The sequence below is a fragment of the Rhinoderma darwinii genome, chromosome 10 (assembly GCF_050947455.1).
Source record: "Rhinoderma darwinii isolate aRhiDar2 chromosome 10, aRhiDar2.hap1, whole genome shotgun sequence".
NCBI lineage: Eukaryota > Metazoa > Chordata > Amphibia > Anura > Rhinodermatidae > Rhinoderma > Rhinoderma darwinii.
This window is the reverse complement of record NC_134696.1, coordinates 4935747-4956219: the sequence shown is the minus strand read 5'-3', so window position 1 is coordinate 4956219 and position 20473 is coordinate 4935747. Positions and strand designations below refer to the sequence as shown.

Sequence of the window (20473 nt, the reverse complement as noted above, 5' to 3'; positions counted from 1 at the left end):
CCATTCTCTGCATCTCAGGTCTCCGGCCGCATGAGAAGAGTCTGGTAAGTTTCTCTTTTCTAGCTTATGCAGACTCCGGTCATGCCACCTGGGACATGGATGCAGAAGATGGCGATTTTCATGGAGGAAATAAAAAACCAACCGGTCAGGTTGTCACAGCTCCTCCCCTAATCCTAGGAACAGTAGTGCGAGCTATAAAGGGACATGCAAGACGTCATGCCAGGTCTCGAATTAAAACAATATAAATCTGCATAAATCTTTCAGAGAAAACAAAGTCTATATTCTTTATGGCCTGGAAAGAGACCGGCGGGGAGGGACGGCTCATGGTATTTAAGGTAGGGCTCCGCAACAGGGTTTCTGTACCCATGAGTCATTGCAGGCTGATGAACCCGGCTTCCTGCGGGACCATTAACTCATGGCAGTCCTCGAATTCACATGACAAGTCTAATTTTTTTTATCTGGGCAGAGAGCGGCAGCCGAGACGATACGATGCTATTAACTGCACAGGGGACACGGGAGTTGCATTAACCTACTGACTCTAACACAATGAAGGAACAAAAATAACGCTGAAGATTTCACTCCCCACTGAACCTGCGCATCAATTTTTAAGCAAATATTTAGCGTGCACGCCATGTTTTGTAAGTTATTCATGAGTAACCTCCATTTTACCCTGAAGCGCCAGTCCGCGGAGCAACCTAAGCTACGACTTATTTATCACGGGCTTTGATATATAGGCGCAGTTCACACTGGTCATTCTTTGCTTTCCTTGGGCGCTCGTATTTCTGTTTTTGCCGCCGTGTTATACTCTCATTTTTCCTAGAGCGTTAAACACATATGCACATCCATTTCTCGAATGCGTCGTTTGGGGTGAGGGGATCAGCAGGTGACGAGATGAAGGCCGTCCCGGGAGGTTGCAGCTGTGGTTTATCCCTGTTTGATGTTGCGTCCCTGGAGGGTCGCGGTCCTCGCACAGCGGCAGGTGGGTTCTATATTTACTAGTCTCATAGAAGGAGACGATGATTTCCTGACCTGTTCCCTGTAGCAGCGCGAGTGACTCGGAGCAGCTCAATCCGGTCACGCAGCTCAGGATATAATGAAACGTTCCAGCGCAACGACCGAGCGAGATTCACCGCTATATAAAACACGGACGGATTCCTACTGGTGCATGTAAGAGGCAAAGATCACACTGGAGATTATTTGGGGGATAATTTGATTCTTTTTTTTCTCCAATCCGATTACCCATTGTAAGACAAAAAGGACCAACAACAACTTTAAATATGAGAAAATATTAGTGAATTACAAGTCCAATCCGGCTTAGATCCTTGTGGTTTATAATCTTCTGTCCTTGCTCTAACGGACATCCGCTCTCCATGTACGGACTTCCCGTGGAGCTTGTGGTTATACACAGCAGCCAATCTGAACAAGCAGAGCTGCAGTGTAAAGTATGAGTAAGGGACAGAGCAGCACCCTGAGCCTCTGATAAGAGGAGGGGGATTTCAGACTACCTCACACTGCAATAGACAATGTAGAGAAGCTGGAGTCACTAATCATAGCTCTGCAGTAATAGAAAAAGGGGAAAAAATAAACTGGAGATATCGGTGGTGACCCTCTACAATATAATAATAACAAATCGGTAGCAGATTTATGCCCCTGTTTATGCCGCCACTACGTAGGTAATATTATGGGGTAATTTCCAGTAGAACCAGTGACAGCCTCCCCCATCATGGTGTCACTGGCGCGGGGTGGGTCTGGGATTAGTACGGACGACTGCACCTGTGTGATGGCAGAACACGGGCGGATCAGGTGCACATACCTGTCCCAGACACAAGAAGGAAAACAAACAATCCCCATGCCCACATAAAGGGCCGAGCCGCTGACTGAACACAGCCCAAGCAACACAAAAGCTTCTTATGTATCTGAACAAACATCAAACACGTCTAAAACATGACAGAATGTTTGTCATTCCAGGTCGACAAGGTTGGTGGAAGTTTGAAGATCACAAGAGGATGAAGCTTGTAGGAAGTTCACACGTGAAAAAGGCAAATCACGAGGACAGATTTACTAAAACACACAGAGACGAACTGCGCAGGAACAAAGGAACGAGAGAGATGGACGGACAGATCGATATTAGAGAGATAGATAGATAGATAGATATGAGAGATAGATAGATAGATAGATAGATAGATAGATAGATAGATAGATAGATAGATAGATAGATAGATAGATAGATAGATATGAGATAGATAGATAGATATGAGATAGATAGATAGATAGATAGATAGATAGATAGATATGAGATAGATAGATAGATAGATAGATAGATAGATAGATATGAGATAGATAGATAGATATGAGATAGATAGATAGATAGATAGATAGATAGATAGATAGATATGAGATAGATAGATAGATAGATAGATAGATATGAGATAGATAGATAGATATGAGATAGATAGATAGATAGATAGATAGATAGATAGATAGATAGATAGATAGATAGATAGATAGATATGAGATAGATAGATATGAGATAGATAGATAGATAGATAGATAGATAGATAGATAGATAGATAGATAGATAGATATGAGATAGATAGATAGATAGATAGATAGATAGATAGATAGATAGATAGATAGATAGATAGATAGATAGATAGATAGATATGAGATAGATAGATAGATAGATAGATAGATAGATAGATAGATAGATAGATAGATAGATAGATAGATAGATATGAGATAGATAGACAGATAGATAGATAGATAGATAGATAGATAGATAGATAGATAGATAGATATGAGATAGATAGATATGAGATAGATAGATAGATAGATAGATAGATAGATAGATAGATAGATAGATAGATAGATAGATAGATATGAGATAGATAGATAGATAGATAGATATTCATAACAATATTTCAGGTTCTACTATTCGTCTTCCTCTTATTTTGGAATAAGTGTTGTTGGTGTTTGGTCCTCGGCAGCCGCGCCTCGTCCTGGCCGCTTGTAAAATATTAAACACTTTCTCATCAGATCAAGCACAGCTACAGTAAAATCATTTGCAAGCTCCGTATTAAATATGTATGCACCATGTCTACTGCGCCCAATGTGCCGGGGCAATCAGAGTTCAGAGCCTGACAGCCGGCAGCGCCCCCGCAGACCCCCCCATTACATGAATAACAAGCCATTATTACAATATCAGGAGCCACATTCCTCCGCTTCTCACCCCCATTCACTTACCATCATTAAATCCCCCCCCCCCCCCCCGTCTCAGGCCTACAGCTCTGTGCTACATTTACTCCACATCTTCAGGTCATTAACTTTTTTCTCAAAAATAAATGATACAAAAGTTCTGCAACTTTCTTATATAACTTGTGTGTCAAGTCTCTGCTTGCTGTCAGTGACTAGAAACATACTTGTTCACATCCCGAGGCTGAAAACCTGTCCTGATCATGTCTAACTAACACAGGTGCAGGGCTTTTTACAAAAGAGAGAGTTCTGGTACACTGTAACGAATAATGCACCTGTTTCACATGGACATGATCAGGCATATTTACATTCACTGCCAGCGAGCAAATATCTTGAAAATGGTTTGCAACAGGGGAAGATGGCTGTCCTTCTCAAGCACTTAGATTGTGATGCCTCTTTGTGTAGGGAAATAATGTGAACTGATGAAGCCTGATACCTATTCGCTGGCGTGGGAAAAAAGTTGTCACAGAGATAACAGCCATGAGCTGCTACAATATAGAGAAGTAACAGTGACTACAAGGGGGAACTGAGACCATGCAGATACAATGTAACAGTTGAGATTTCCTCTACTGTTTTAGGCCCAATGAGCTTCGAGAATAGAATGAAGTGCAGAAAAAAGCTGGAGCAATTGTCAGTGTCAGCCAATCAGATTGTAGTTTCCTTTTTCAGATCAAGAAACCAAAGCAGTGATTTGATTGGTTGTAACGAGCAGCTTCTGTCTGCATACACGGGGGGGGGGGGGGGGGGGGGCAGAGTCTCCTCCTGATATAATCTGAGAACATCATTTACACATAGAAACCTCTTAAAATTGTCAATTATTGTCATTTATGCAAATGAGGACTAATGAGCCACCGCCGCATTTTATCTCCTTATTTTGCATATCATTAATATTTAATCAAGCAGATCATTAAGTGGTATCTAAGACAGCGTTTATAATCAGATTATACGGCAGTCAGTGGCAGGCGGCGGCGCTCCCTCCTAGAACGCTGGATGAATTTACTTCTCAGATGCCAGATTATCAGGTTCTGGATTAAAGGAGGTTTTATTTCTGGAACTGACCTGCAGATGGGTGATCTGTAGTGTCCCGTCGTCCAGTACGCTGATCCTGGGGTCACTCCCCCCAAGTCTTTGTCCGTCTTTCAGCCAATGTGTGCTGGGCAGGGGGTTCCCGGTCACATGACACTGCATCTGCACAGCAGAGTCCGCCGCCAGGGTTTGGTTGGAGGGTCCTCTGCGGATTATTGGTGGGACCCGATCTGACGTGGCTGAAAACACAGAAAACATTTCACTACTGGGAGAAAATAAATCTTTGTAATTCATCAAAATATCCCCAGGAAATATTAGACCTGGAGTCGTCGTCCTCTTGTTTCAAATTCTATTTAGCGGTTTCTTAGTTTCATCCGATTCTGGGAAAGTTGGGTGATAATCAATATCCCTAAATGACAAATCGGTCTATCTATGTTACATTGCCGTCCGGTAACTTGGCATTTGCCATACAAGAGTCTGGGAATACCAGGTAATAACCCCTGTAGAATAATGGCGTCCCCATTAGATGCTACTCAGCTTTCCCAGACACTGAAAGGCATAATTACCTAGTTATACAATGATATATCCTCCACTCCCACACTGCTAAATAACTGTTCCAGGTCCTATTAATATCGGCCGCAGTCATCCAGCTTTCCCAGACCCTTATATGTAAATCTGCCTCGTTATACACGGATATGTCCTGGGCTCCCATATTGCCGTATAACCAGGCACACTTGCTGATCCGGACCCTAGGAAAGCCGGGTGACCGCCTCTGTAAGATCTGTAATGGAGGCCATATTGGTTATCACCCAGCTTTCCTGGAAACAGTGACTGTTTTAATTATAGGGGAAATTCTCTTTACACCTGAATACAGAAGATGACGGGATCGGTGGAATCGGGGTTCACAGGAAAGCAGAAACGATGTGCACACCGCGAGATCAATTCCTCGTTCACCCCTGATTAATATCCGGATTAAAGGAACATCGTTCACTCAGCGGAAACCAACAAACGCCTTCCACTGACGGGACGCTGCGATCAATGAGCAGTCAACGATCTGTTATATTACAAGGCGGCGTCCCCAGGAATCTCCGCTAATGGTGTTGGTTTAACAAACTGTCCGTGAAGACGCCCTGATCTACAGCCGGGGGGAGGGGGGCGCATCCATCAGCGCTTCCTCCGCCGCCTAATGAAATCGTCTTCCCCGGGCAATAATTAATGAATTACTTTCTGAGACTTGTCTGCAGCCGCAGAGGAAACGAGCGGTAAGATCCGGGGGGTGCTGGGAATATGTATACAGGAATGCATTCATCTGTTCAGTCCAGTATCAATATGTATTATGTGCCCTTGGATGTGCCCTCTGTATCGGGTACGACTGGATCAAGCAACATTGCTGGAGACATAATTCTCATCTTTATGACGTCTATATTTATACGGTCCATGTGGCGGATCTACAGGGACTATTCACATCGGTATATAAAATATCCACTCATTTATAAGATGCTACTTTTACTTATTTCGCAGATGCAAAACAACAAAAAAAATCTAGAGTTCAAAATACGAATCCAACGGTATTTGTGATCTGCCTCACGTGGATCGCAAATATAGTGATAACCTCACGCAGAACTATGTGGCCCTAAATATGTTTCCATATTGCTCCTAGTATTCCAGGGGGCCACACGCTCATGGGTAGGGCGCTGGCTGTGAGTCGACATAAATAATTTCTTGCATCGGTAAAGGGATGTGGCTTTCCGGTCACACCACATGCGTCAGATTTAGGGTATGTTCACATGAGGTCATTACGTGCGTAATTTACAGACGTATTTCGGCCGCAAGTCCCGGACCGAACACAGTGCAGGGAGCCGGGCTCCTAGCATCATAGTTATGTACGACGCTAGGAGTCCCTGCCTCGCTGCCGGACAACTGTCCCGTACTGAAAACATGATTACAGTACGGGACAGTAGTTCCACGGAGAGGCAGGGACTCCTAGCGTCGTACATAACTATGATGCTAGGAGCCCGGCTCCCTGCACTGTGTTCGGTCCGGGACTTGCGGCCGAAATACGTCCGTCAATTACGGACGTAATGACCTCGTGTGAACATACCCTTACGTATCCAGTAGAATGTATAGAAGTCGTGGAGTACAATAGAATAAAATGAAGTCCAAAAAAAAAACATGGCACTGGAGGCATGTGTAATAAGTATATATATATATACACACTACAAAATAATTACAATAGAGTAAAATATGGATAAAACCCCAAAATTCTAGATCTAAAAAGTATCGTCCTTCATGAGTCGTCCTGAGCTGCATACGTCCTGCAGGACATTACACTCCCACTAGCACAATGGCTGCCAGAACAATGAGAAGCGCTTTATGACGAGGAAACATCCGGTCCTGACGGTAAATTACGCAGTGTCTGAGGCCGCTCATCCTGTATTATATTCCTTAGCCGTTTCTGCCTTGCAGCTTCGTAATCCTCCTGCTCAATCCAGCGCTACATCCTGCCCGGACCCAAATCAATACATCTGACAGTCTATTGCTCGGAGCTGTATACGGATACCAGGCGATGACTCAGAATGATGGTCTTATTGAATGGACACGAGACGAGGAGGGCGCAGATCGCTGCGCTGACACAATAGAGACTCGTTTTCAGTTTTGTTCCGCAGGAGGCACATTATAGAGGAAGTTTACATGCCACGTAGACAAGTTACACAGATCAAGCTGGACATTCGATCCAGAGGTGCTAGAAGCTACATGTAGGTATCGCTTACATTACAGCGACTGCGATCTAACCGGTCAATAAATAAACCGCGGCTTTTATTGTCTGACACCGCGTCCCTTTGATGTAGAGTTAGAACTTCCAGCAAAGTGGAAAATAATATCACCCAGAGCGAATATCGGAAGAAAGGTCGTCACTGTAAACCGCGTTGGGCGAGGAGACGAATGACTCGTCTTTGTTCCATCGTCGTTGAATATTTTGTTGTAGATCGGGGAGAATATACGTTTAGTAGGTTCTGTGGGTTGTCATATATATGTCTGGTGAGGGTCTATGCATTAATGTAACGTTGTCATGGTAACTGCTCGTTCTCTTGGCAGATACACTACAACTTCAGGAGCTGCAGAACTTCTTTAGTTCAGTTTTTGATCACTGGTTTGAATTAATAGGGTCATAAAAACGCGTAATTCCAGGCCGAGATTCTGAGCTCAGAAATGGCTTCAGTGTCACGTTTCTGCTTTCTTCTGAGTAATTGAACTGAATTGTAGAACTTGACCAATATTGGTTGGAGAACTGAACCGTGGTGGTGGGTGGCACCGTAAAATGTACTGCTACCAATGAGTGGCCCCATTACTGCTACATCTTGGTTATATAGGGCCAATATACTCAACAGGAACACCCCACTCCACTACATAAGCCGCTAATAACACAGGTTACGTCTCATCATCTCGTATCTTACCGTCTTCGACTTCCAGGAGGGCCTTGGCCAAGATGCTTCCGGCCACACTGATGGCCTGGCACATGTAGTAACCCGAGTCTCCTGTCTGGACGTCTATTATGGTCAGTTCTCCGCTGGGAGACACGGAGAAGCGTCCGACAGTCTGCGGGGGTTGGCTGGGGAAGAGCAGGATCTAGAATTGAAGACAGGATTGGAAACATTTAGATACAATATTATTTGCTGTATATTGATAAGAAGCCCCCACAGAGGGCCTACAGGTATGTAACGGAGCCCTCGAGTCCAGAGCCAGACGTGCGGGGGTCACACAGCGAGACCCTGCTACATCAGCCCTGAGTTATCCGTCTGTAAGAGCTTTATTTAATGACCCAATAAATTATTTAGAACAACTTCATCCACGGTTTGTGCACTTTTTCCCCCGGGTCTTATAAAAGTCACAGCCAGGCAAACAAGAATTTTACTTTACCTAAGTATTTATGACAGACTGAGAAGAGATGCAAATTCTGGGGGGCATTTATGAGGGGACTATGTACAGATGTAGCAGGTAGTTACATGGGACTGCAGATTACACCTACTGTATTAGTGGTACTCAGAGCTTTCCCTGTGTGTTATCTGTGGTGTTACATAGGACTGCAGGTAACATCTACTACATTATCTGTACTCAGAGAGTTATCACTGTGTTATCTGTGGTGTTACATAGGACTGCAGGTAACACTACTACATTATCTGTACTCAGAGAGTTATCACTGTGTTATCTGTGGTGTTACATAGGACTGCAGGTAACATCTACTACATTATCTGTACTCAGAGCTTTCCCTGTGTGTTATCTGTGGTGTTACATAGGACTGCAGGTAACATCTACTACATTATCTGTACTCAGAGAGTTATCACTGTGTTATCTGTGGTGTTACATAGGACTGCAGGGAACTACTACATTATCTGTAGTCAGAGAGTTATCACTGTTATCTGTGGTGTTACATAGGACTACAGGTAATATCTGCTACATTATCTGTACTCCGAGAGTTATCACTGTGTTATCTGTGGTGTTACATAGGACTGCAGGTAACTACTACATTATCTGTAGTCAGAGAGTTATCACTGTTATCTGTGGTGTTACATAGGACTGCAGGTTTCATCTACTACATTATCTGTACTGAGTTATCACTGTTACCTGTGATGTTACATAGGACTGCAGGTAACACTACTACATTATCTGTACTGAGTTATCACTGTGTTATCTGTGGTGTTACATAGGACTGCAGATTACACCTACTGCATTAGTGGTACTCCGAGCTTTCCCTGTGTGTTATCTGTGTTGTTACATAGGACTGCAGGTAACATCTACTACATTATCTGTACTCATAGGGTTATCCCTGTGTTATCTGTGGTGTTACATAGGACTGCAGGTAACAGTGATTACAGATAATGTAGTAGTGTTACCTGCAGTCCTATGTAACACCACAGATAACACAGGGATAACCCTATGAGTACAGATAATGTAGTAGTGTTACCTGCAGTCCTATGTAACACCACAGATAACACAGTGATAACTCTCTGATTACAGATAATGTAGTAGTGTTATCTGTGGTGTTACATAGGACTGCAGGTAACACTACTACATTATCTGTACTCATAGGGTTATCCCTGTGTTATCTGTGGTGTTACATAGGACTGCAGGTAACACTACTACATTATCTGTACTCAGAGAGTTATCAATGTGTTATCTGTGGTGTTACATAGGAATGCAGGTAACGTCTTCAACATTATCTGGACTCAGAGGTGATGTGATCGGCTGTAATGTAGATAACAACAGTGGTTTTTATTTTGAAAAACTATCATTTTTTAGCAAGTTATGAGCAATTTTAGATTTATGCTAATTCGTTTCTTTATAGACAACTGGGTGTGTTTTTACTTTTTACCAACTGGGGGTTGTACAGAGAAGTGTATGACGCTGACCAATCAGCGACCAATCAGTGACCAATCCGCGTCATACACTTCTCATTGCTCCAGCCCGGCTTCTTTCAATGCACAATCACACTGGAACAATGGGCTGGAACAATGAGAAGTGTATGATGCTGATTGGTCGCTGATTGGTTACTGATGGGTCGCTGATTGGTCAGCGTCATACACTTCTCTGTACAACGCCCAGTTGGTAAAAAGTATAAACACACCCAGTTGTCTATGAAGAAACGAATTAGCATAAATCAAAAATCGCTCATAACTTGGTAAAAAATTATCGTTTTTCAAAATAAAAACCACTGCTGTTCTCTACATTACAGCGCCGATCACATTATGTAGAAGATAGAGCACTTATAACCTGGTGACAGCCTCTTTATTACTAGGACCACTGTTATCTACATTACAGCGCCGATCACATTATGTAGGAGACAGGGCACTTATAACCTGGTGACAGCCTCTTTATTACTAGGACCACTGTTCTCTATATTACAGCGCCGATCACATTATGTAGGAGACAGGGCACTTATAACCTGGTGACAGACTCTTTAAGTCTCGTAGGTGGTTCTCTCCAGACTGATCTGCCGTTTCTGGACTATTAGATGCCAGATTAACAGAATTTTATATTCATATTATTCAGACATTTGCCTGTATTTCCCGTTTTACACACATTCCCTCTCCACTAGAAACAATTAGGAGAAGTCTTTTCTTTCAGGCTCCATTGTCTATTAAGACTGTGACTTCCAGGAGTCTCGGACTAATTATCCAGAACGTCGTTGACTCATTAAACGTCTCTGTTCTCGGTCAAATGATACAATAAACGTATCGACCATTACAATCACGTCATAAGGTTTAGGACCTGCCCGAAAAGCAAGGAAACAGCTTCTCCCCTGAAAAATGAAATGTAAGTCTTCATCTGTCCTGAAAAGTCTACTCATGACCCAACTTTCCCAGAGTCCTGAAAAGACAATCTGGCTGGCTGCGCGGTGCTCCATACCCAGGCCTATCTGTCTTTCAGGACTCTGGGAAAGCTGGATCACTACCCATGTGGGTGCTGTAATGGCAGCCGTGCTGGTTGTCACCCAGATTTTCCAGAGGACGACCCAATTGTGACATGGAGTAAATCAGCCCGTCAGGCGGAGGGGTCACCCCACAATAAAGAGTTCATTACAGGAGCGGCCGCAGATGGGAGAAGCCGTCAGGTCCGGCCCGGCGTCCTCGGCTCCTGGATACACAAACCTGCGTTTACTTAAGAGTTTGTCTCATTCCCGCTGTTTACTTAAAGGGATCCCACAGTAAAAGGCGAATTCCACAGCGACCCCCCCCCCCCCAGACACTTCACCAGTTTATGTGTCTCTCCCCCTGTTTATTTATTCTAGTAATGGCCTATTAATGGGGAACTTCATTATTTTTATTGATGGCAGCAACGGGCGGGGGATGGGAATTTCAGAAACAAGCAAAGTATCTCTAGAAGGCAATGATGGGAGTGATTTCTTGATACTTTTCCATTCTCTGTCAGGGAGACATTCAAATTCCTTCATTCCAGCATCCAATAATTCATCAATTCTAATAGTCTGGCAAAGACATGCAACACCGTCCAATAATCTAGAATATGTCACAATCCAGCACATCTCTAGTTTCCAAGGAGCCCCACTATAAACTTTGTTTCAATTTAGCATTCAAAATACAATCCAGAAAGCAAATGTGTGTATAGATATAGGGGAAAATGTAAAATTCCTTTAATCTGGTATTTGTGAATCCAGAAATTTTCCAGGATAATCTGGGATCTCAAAGCCAAAAACCGGGACTAATCTGGTGAACAAAGACAAAGTGATATCAGTGGATTTTAGGATTCGGTTCTTGGTCCTTCTTGAGGTTTTTTACGGACCATCCAATAATCCATCATATTTGATAATCCGGCACCTGGTAAATCTCTTGAGAAATGTTGAGAATTTTTTAGAATCTGCTAATCTTGGGCTCTGTCCACATAATGTTATCACTGTGGTTAAAATGTCACGAGACAGTAAACTGGCCCAGCGCCTATGACCTCTGCTGGGTCCCGGGGCCTGCGGGTCACGTAGTCTTTGTAAATACTTGAACACTTCTTGGGTGGTTAATCCCTGACCTGACCGAAACAAAACCCTCTCCAGTGTCACCGCAGAGGGGATTCATGAAGGGTCCCATCTACAGACGCTGGAAGAAACCATATTAGCGCCCTGAACTAAGATCCTATTAGATGGCAGGAAGCGAGAGATGCCACCAGGGCACGAGGCTCGAGGCGCTGCATGGTCTAGTGCTGGGGAACCCAATCCGTGACTCTCCGGCTGTTACAAAACTACAACTCCCATCATGCCCTGACAGCTGTAGTTTGTCACCTGTTCTCGGAGACAGTCTAAGGTTTGGCGCTCTGACAAATAATTATAAATGGCTGGGAAAATATTCGATTTTATTCAGGTGTGAACAAAAATTCTACAAAAATATTCTGCTGCCTCAAGAAGTAAAACCATCCAAATGACTGTAAAGATGGTGGTAATGGAGCGTGACGGACACCTGACAGCTCAGAAACACACTGCGCCGGACTGACTGCCGAGAACAATCCTCTGCCGGTAACAGCTGCAGTTCTGTTACAGTCAGTTCAGCCCATCTCGTTTTTACGATAAAATGTCAATTATCAGGAGCTGGTTTAGTAAAGGGGTACTCCTAACTTAATCATTTATGGAATATCCACGGGGTGTGCCGTAAAAAGGCCGGTGGATGGAGGGGTCCCAGCTCTAGGACCAGCACCTATCTCCAGAATGGGGGTCACCTCGGCTGTTTCTATAACTCCCATAGAAATGAATAGAGGGAGTCGCGCACATGTTCGCCCACTTCTCTATTCATTCTCCACCTAGATACAGAGACCGGCAGCCGCTACGTCAGACGGGACGGGGGTCGGGTGACCCCTGTATTGGAGTTACATGACATTTAGGGTGCTGACAATCCATATTCAAAGATCATAACATTATTTCCACTTCTATCGTTTGTCTATTCCCTGACATATAACCTGCGAGTGACGTGCACGGCTTACCTGGCTGCCTTCTTTCTGCCAAAACACAGCAGGCGGGGGGTTCCCTTTGGTTTCACACTGAAAGGTCACTGTGCGCCCCTGAACAACGATCTGGTCTCGGGGTCGGGTAACCAACTGAGGTGGGACTGCAAAGAGAAAGACGTAAGAAGATATCCCAGTGTGTACAAGAGATCGTCCCTAAATATACAGGATCGCTTGAGAGGCTTAGATACAGCAGCTCAGCAGACAGTATCACACAGGATAGGATTAGATACAGGGCTCAGCAGACAGTATCACACATGATAGGATTAGATACAGCAGCTCAGCAGACAGTATCACACAGGATAGGATTAGATACAGGGCTCAGCAGACAGTATCACACATGATAGGATTAGATACAGCAGCTCAGCAGACAGTATCACACAGGATAGGATTAGATACAGGGCTCAGCAGACAGTATCACACATGATAGGATTAGATACACTGCTCAACAGACAGTATCACACAGGATAGGATTAGATACACAGCTCAGCAGACAATATCCAACATGATAGGATTAGATACACAGCTCAGCAGACAGTATCACACATGATAGGATTAGATACAGCAGCTCAGCAGACAGTATCACACAGGATAGGATTAGATACACTGCACAGCAGACAGTATCCCACATGATAAGATTAGATACAGCAGCTCAGTAGACAGTATCACACATGATAGGATTAGATACACAGCTCAACAGACAGTATCACACAGGATAGGATTAGGTACACAGCTCAGCAGACAGTATCACACATGATAGGATTAGATACTGTGGCCCAGCAGACAGTATCCCACATGACAAGATTAGATACAGCAGCTCAGAAGACTGTATCCCACATGATAAGATTAGATCCACAGCACAGCAGGCAGTATCTCACATGAGTGGATTAGATACACCACTCAGCAGACCGTATCCCACATGATCGGATTAGATACATAGCTCAACAGACAGTATCACACATGATAGGATTAGATACAGCAGCTCAGCAGACAGTATCACACAGGATAGGATTAGATACACAGCTCAACAGACAGTATCACACAGGATTAGATACACAGCTCAGCAGACAATATCCCACATGATAGGATTAGATACACTGCACAGCAGACAATATCACACAGGATAGGATTAGATACACAGCTCAACAGACAGTATCACACATGATAGGATTAGATACTGTGGCCCAGCAGACAGTATCCCACATGACAAGATTAGATACAGCAGCTCAGCAGACTGTATCCCACATGATAGGATTAGATACAGTGGATCAGCAGACAGTATCCCACATGATCGGATTAGATACAGAGCTCAGTAGACAGTATCACAAATGATAGGATTAGATACAGCAGCTCAGCAGACCGTATCACACAGGATAGGATTAGATACACAGCTCCGCAGACAGTATCACACATGATAGGATTAGATACACAGCTCCGCAGAGAGTATCACACATGAAAGGATTAGATACACCAACTCAGCAGTCAGCATCACACATGATAGGACTAGATACACAGACCAGCAGACAGTATCACACAGGATAAGATTAGATACAGTGGCTCAGTAGACAGTATCACACAGGATAGGATTAGATACAGTGGACCAGCAGACAGTATCACACATGATAAGATTAGATACACTGGCTCAGCAGACAGTATCACACAAGATAGGCTTAGATACACCAACTCAGCAGTCAGCATCACACATGATAGAATTAGATACAGCGGCTCAGCAGACAGTATCACACATGTCAGGCTTAGATACAGCGGCTGAGCAGACAGTATCACACATGTCAGTCTTAGATACACAGGCTCAGCTGTCCCTGGAGATTACGGTATAAAGCGCTCAGCCCCCCCTCGTCTCTTACGCTGCAGATCTTTCCCTAATGAACAGAAGAATTGATCCGTGCCATATTGATTATCTGTGTATGAGCGTACATGATGACAGAGGGGGAGGGGTGACGCTGCTGAGTGACGTGAACGCATCCTGACATGTAACGTTCATTCCCGAAAACTGAACACTAAATATCAGATATTTTATGGCCAATTGTCTGCTCTTGTACAGTTATGGGGGGATCATTCAGGGAAACCTCATTGTAAACAACCCCAGGTAATTACCGCCTCTTGTACGTGAGGATATGAGCATGTTTCCCGCCTGGCGAGCGCTCCCAGAAGGCCGATGTACCAGCGCAGCAATTAAATATTTATAACACCTTCCTGCTTCATGTTCCATGTGAGCTAATAAGCCCCAACGAACACAGCCGCATGCGTTTTATCGTATTGCCGTTGGTCAGGAGGGGTAAAGACGACCGGGCGGTTGCAGAACCAGTATCATTAATTCTCTATCGTGTACAGGGGGTGAGACTCTCGGAGGAAGCCCAAATCCTGATAAACTTGCACTTTGCTTCAAAGGGCTCCATGGAAGCCGCAGCTCATCAATAACGTCATATCAGGACTGAGCGCTTGTCTCTCCCCCACATCAAACGCGGCCGCCAAGTTGAAAGGGACGCGACTCATGACACTGCGGCCTCGAGGGCTGCTGATAAGGGAGCCGGGTCTGCAGGGCCGGAGATGAGGAGATTATAAACTGCCGGGATGTGAGTCAGGACTGTAATATTAAAAACGACGACAGAAAAGGTCCTAAAAAATATTAAATTTTCTAGTATATCCCCTATATAACCAAAATGTCCTGAAAAAACCCCCCAATACTGGCAGCAGTGACCGTGCCCACAGGGGCCGTCACCCAGACCTTGTAGGGTCTAATGAGATCATATCCTCTGTCATCCTGCACTGCAGTTCTGGCATTTTATTCATGAACCAGAGAGATCAGGATGAACACGCGCCGCAGATTGTAACGGATAGGTGTCATGTCTCGGCTCTTCAAAGTGGCTGAGGGGGACAAAGGCGAATATGACAAGCCGAGGAATCTGTCAACTCCAATCGATTTTAAAGGAAACCAAGTATCTCCTGAAAAGCTGACAAATAGTGAGTGACACCTAAATTACCTCCAGATGAATTACACCTCGCAAAGAACACACCAAAAAAAGAAAGATCAGCGACTGGTGCCCACACCCCGCCCGCCATGCATGACATGAGATGAAATGAATACTTACAGAATGGGCCGACTGGAGCAACGTGAACACACATGAAATAAAAGAAAGCATGAGATGAGTTCACAGAACCGAGACCACATATGAACATACAGCTACAAACCATGGAGTCACCGATAATGACGTCACGTTAGTACGGGGGCAGTGCAGCATGTCAGGGGTTAATCCGTTATCCGCTACGTATGGGATTAGAATGAGTCCCAATGACGGCTCTTCAGATCCCAGGATCAGGCAAAAAAAAGATGGATGAAGAAGTCTTACCGTGAACACCGAGCGAGCCCGAGGCCTCAGATTTGCCGACACTGTTCTCTGTAATACACGTAAACGTCCCCTCGTCCTCCGCCGTCACCCGGGAGATCCGCAAAGTGTTGTCACTGCGAATCTCATACCTGAAATCACATTTATCAACGTTGAAATATAAAATGTTTCATTTACAGTTACAATAAGTTTATTCGGAAAGGAAAATACGTCCAGCTGTGGCCTTATATACTGTATAGGTCCCCAGCTGCGGGTCATGCCGACCGCCATCTATTCTCTTCAGTGTTCGCTGCTTTTAAGTTCTGCTCCATCAGTGCATAACGTGACTCCGGCTGAGCTGCACTGCGTATTAGAGTCTCTGGTTGTCTGAAACACACTTCATGTTTCATCAGTGACTCAGGCTGCGGCTCTGTCCCTCCCTCATGCTTTACACTGCAGCTCTGCTTATTGGGATTAGCTGCTGTGTATTAGCACAGGCTCAGCAGGAAGTCAGTGCATGTAGAGATGATTATATAAGGATCCTCTTATACAGCCCGACATGGGCCGTCTAAACGAGCGCCGATCAACGAGACAGTTTATTGATCGGCGCTCGTTTGCTCCTGTCACAAGGCGCTATGTATGGGGGCGGGCGCTTGTTACTATGATCGCTCGTCCCCATACATTTCCATCATGTCGGCAGCGCGTCTCCCTGTTTACACACCAAGATGAGCTGCCGACAACCAGAATATTTTCTGCTGCATAAAAGATACGATCAGCCGATGAACGAGCATTTGCCAGATAATTGGCCGGGGTTGAAGGACCTTTACAACAAGGACATAATGATTAAAAACTATAAGTAACTGGACCATCAGTAAAAAAAAAGGACGATCATTAGGGAACCGCTGCACATTGAGAGAACCTCAATAAAGAGGAGCCTTAAAAATGTTTGGGGCTGAGATCACGCCCATATAATCACCTTCCCCGGGGTAACTCTCCTTCTTCTTTCCGCCAGCGAGCAGTGGGCATCGGGTCTCCCTGAACCTCGCACTGAAAGTCCACAACATCATCCGCTAAGACCACCTGGTTTATGGGTCTTCTTATAAATGTGGGGCGCTCTGCGAGGAAAGGGAAAGCGGGAAAATAAGTGGCGCGTAAATATTATAAAAGACACTTTACAAGTAAATATGAGATTCTTTTCAGCTGATTCCTATGTATTTCGGTTTCTAGGGAAGCTTGCGGTACCCAGCTTTCTCCGGGTGCTGAACAGCCAATCTGCCCTTTTCTTTCCAATAGGATAGCAGTGAATGTATTGCTGCATAAACAAACTGTTTGCCATTCAGGAGTCTGAGAAAGCTGGGTCGACATTTCTTGTGGGTGCTGCAATGGCGGCCATGTTGACGGTCACCCAGCTTTCCTAGGTCTATGGGTGCTGCACATTGTTTCCACACCTTGAATGCCATTGGTGCTCAAAATAAAAGCTGGAACATGTGTTGGCAGTGGGGGGGGAGGGGGGGGTTTAGTGGAGGGAACGTTTTTTTCCTTTCCCATCGGAAGCGTCAGGAATGTGATTCTCTCTTGTGGTTTGATTCTCAGGATAATTAGTCTCCGTCTTCTCCTCCTACAGAACAAATGTCTCTAGTTGTGCGTTATCTGGGGTATGAATCACTTCCTGGCAATGAGTGACACTTCTCGCTCTGCAATTCCACACATTGTAACCTACCGAAGACCACCAGCTGCGCCGGCTCGCTGTCTCGTTCTCCCACCATATTGGTCGCCACACACACGTACATGCCGGCGTCCGTCTTTCTGGTATTGGAAATCATCAGTTTCCCTCCCCGTATCTAAAATGCAAGGATTAATTAGAAATAGCAATGCAACAAAGTATCAAGATTCAGCATATAAGTATCAATATTGATCTCTTCTCTACATGTCACCTACATGTGCTGCAGCGATGTACACAGATTGTATTCCTTCACATTGGCGCCGATATCAGTGGCGGTTACTATATGAATCCCCCACATGGGACACAAACACGAAAGACGGCACAGAGGGAACCCGCTCACACACAGAGAAAACCAAGCCTACGACCCCGCTGCTACAAAACTCCAACTAAAAGGGTGAAATCAGCCGTCCTGGGTAAACTCACCGTGATGCGCTCATCCTTATCACTGATGCGGACATTTTCCTTCTTCCAGGATATAGTGGGTTCAGGGTGGCCCCTGGGGGGAATGCACTCCATTACCGCTGGTTCTCCTGCTGCCACCACCACATCACTGGGAGCCTGGCGGAAGTCATCCCTTAAAACTGGAAGAAATGTAAGTTAGATTGGAAAAGAAAAGCATCAGTACAGTCACCCTCATCTATCAGAGTACCCCCCTGACCGATACTAACCCCCCATAACAGAGCACAGTACCACCAATGTAATGTAGTCACCCTCATCTATCAGAGTACCCCCCTGACCGATACTAACCCCCCATAACAGAGCACAGTACCACCAATGTAATGTAGTCACCCTCATCTATCAGAGTACCCCCCTGACCGATACTAACCCCCCATAACAGAGCACAGTACCACCAATGTAATGTAGTCACCCTCATCTATCAGAGTACCCCCCTGACCGATACTAACCCCCCATAACAGAGCACAGTACCACCAATGTAATGTAGTCACCCTCATCTATCAGAGTACCCCCCTGACCGATACTAACCCCCCATAACAGAGCACAGTACCACCAATGTAATGTAGTCACCGTCATCTACCAGAGTACCCCCACCGCTGACCTATGCTATCCTTCCCCTATATCAGAATACCACCACTGCACTCCCATCTATCAGAGTATCACTGCTGACATATAATAGCCAGACACCCCCTCTTATACGGATACCCCTGAATATGACCCCCCCATGTCTTAGAGCAGAGCCCCCAAGAGTGACACTATGACCCTTCCTATCTACCTCCAGCGACAGCCTCATCCGTCACTCGCAGCAGTCGCCCTCCCCCTGATAACTGATGATTTATTCCTGACTTGTGTTTGTTAAGGATCCTTCACAGTTAAAGAGAAGATTCATGACTTTCATTTAAGTGATGACACATTTAGAAAAATCTTATTAATCAAGTGGCGTCTTTTTTTGGACAGACTTTAATTATTTAGCTGTAAATCCCCCCCCACCCTGATGTCACACTACTGTACTCGGATAGAAGGGCGACTGGGGCTGGGAAGGGGCCGACTGTTCAAAGGAAAAAAATAATATTCGTCTGGTTCCAGAGAGATTACGCCGAAGTCCCCCTGTCCGCCGTGTCACATCCGCTATCCTGTCCGCCGTGTCACATCCGCTATCCTGTCCGCCGTGTCACATCCGCTATCCTGTCCGCCGTGTCACATCCGCTATCCTGTCCGCCGTGTCACATCCGCTATCCTGTCCGCCGTGTCACATCCGCTATCCTGTCCGCCGTGTCACAGCCGCTATCCTGTCCGCCGTGTCACAGCCGCTATCCTGTCCGCCGTGTCACATCCGCTATCCTGTCCGCCGTGTCACATCCGCTATCCTGTCCGCCGTGTCACATCCGCTATCCTGTCCGCCGTGTCACATCCGCTATCCTGTCCGCCGTGTCACATCCGCTATCCTGTCCGCCGTGTCACATCCGCTATCCTGTCCGCCGTGTCACATCCGCTATCCTGCCCGCCGTGTCACATCCGCTATCCTGCCCGCCGTGTCACAACCGCTATCCTGTCCGCCGTGTCACATCCGCTATCCTGTCCGCCGTGTCACATCCGCTATCCTGTCCGCCGTGTCACATCCGCTATCCTGTCCGCCGTGTCACAACCGCTATCCTGTCCGCCGTGTCACATCCGCTATCCTGTCCGCCGTGTCACATCCGCTATCCTGTCCGCCGTGTCACATCCGCTATCCTGTCCGCCGTGTCACATCCGCTATCCTGTCCGCCGTGTCACATCCGCTATCCTGTCTGCCGTGTCACATCCGCTATCCTGCCCGCCGTGTCACATCCGCTATCCTGTCCGCCGTGTCACATCCGCTATCCTGTCCGCCGTGTCACATCCGCTATCCTGTCCGCCGTGTCACATCCGCTATCCTGTCCGCCGTGTCACATCCGCTATCCTGTCCGCCGTGTCACATCCGCTATCCTGTCCGCCGTGTCACATCCGCTATCCTGTCCGCCGTATCACATCCGCTATCCTGTCCGCCGTGTCACATCCGCTATCCTGTCCATTCACAGACCACTGTGGGGTCTCCGGAATGGTCACTTTTTTCTATACAAAGCACACACAAGTAGAGGCCCGGGTGGCGTCATTATCGGGTAAGGTCTTTATTCTACTCAGGTAACAGATGCTTTGT

At 45.6% G+C, this 20473-nt stretch overlaps 1 protein-coding gene across 16 annotated transcripts in view; it reads right to left on the bottom strand.

The window, feature by feature from the left end:
• The window catches only part of ROBO3 (roundabout guidance receptor 3), a 388832-nt gene that overhangs the window by 41750 nt on the left and 326609 nt on the right, over positions 1 to 20473 (bottom strand). For 15 of the 16 annotated variants that reach the window (XM_075839190.1, XM_075839192.1, XM_075839197.1 and 12 more), the window contains 8 exons: positions 18265 to 18422; positions 17839 to 17959; positions 17095 to 17233; positions 16143 to 16270; positions 15885 to 15896; positions 12754 to 12878; positions 7734 to 7905; positions 4312 to 4517 (listed from right to left, as the gene is read on the bottom strand). In XM_075839190.1, coding sequence (XP_075695305.1) covers positions 4312 to 4517; positions 7734 to 7905; positions 12754 to 12878; positions 15885 to 15896; positions 16143 to 16270; positions 17095 to 17233; positions 17839 to 17959; positions 18265 to 18422 — 1061 coding nt within the window. The remainder of the gene's footprint in view (positions 1 to 4311; positions 4518 to 7733; positions 7906 to 12753; positions 12879 to 15884; positions 15897 to 16142; positions 16271 to 17094; positions 17234 to 17838; positions 17960 to 18264; positions 18423 to 20473) is intronic. The other variant, XM_075839200.1, reaches the window with a different exon arrangement.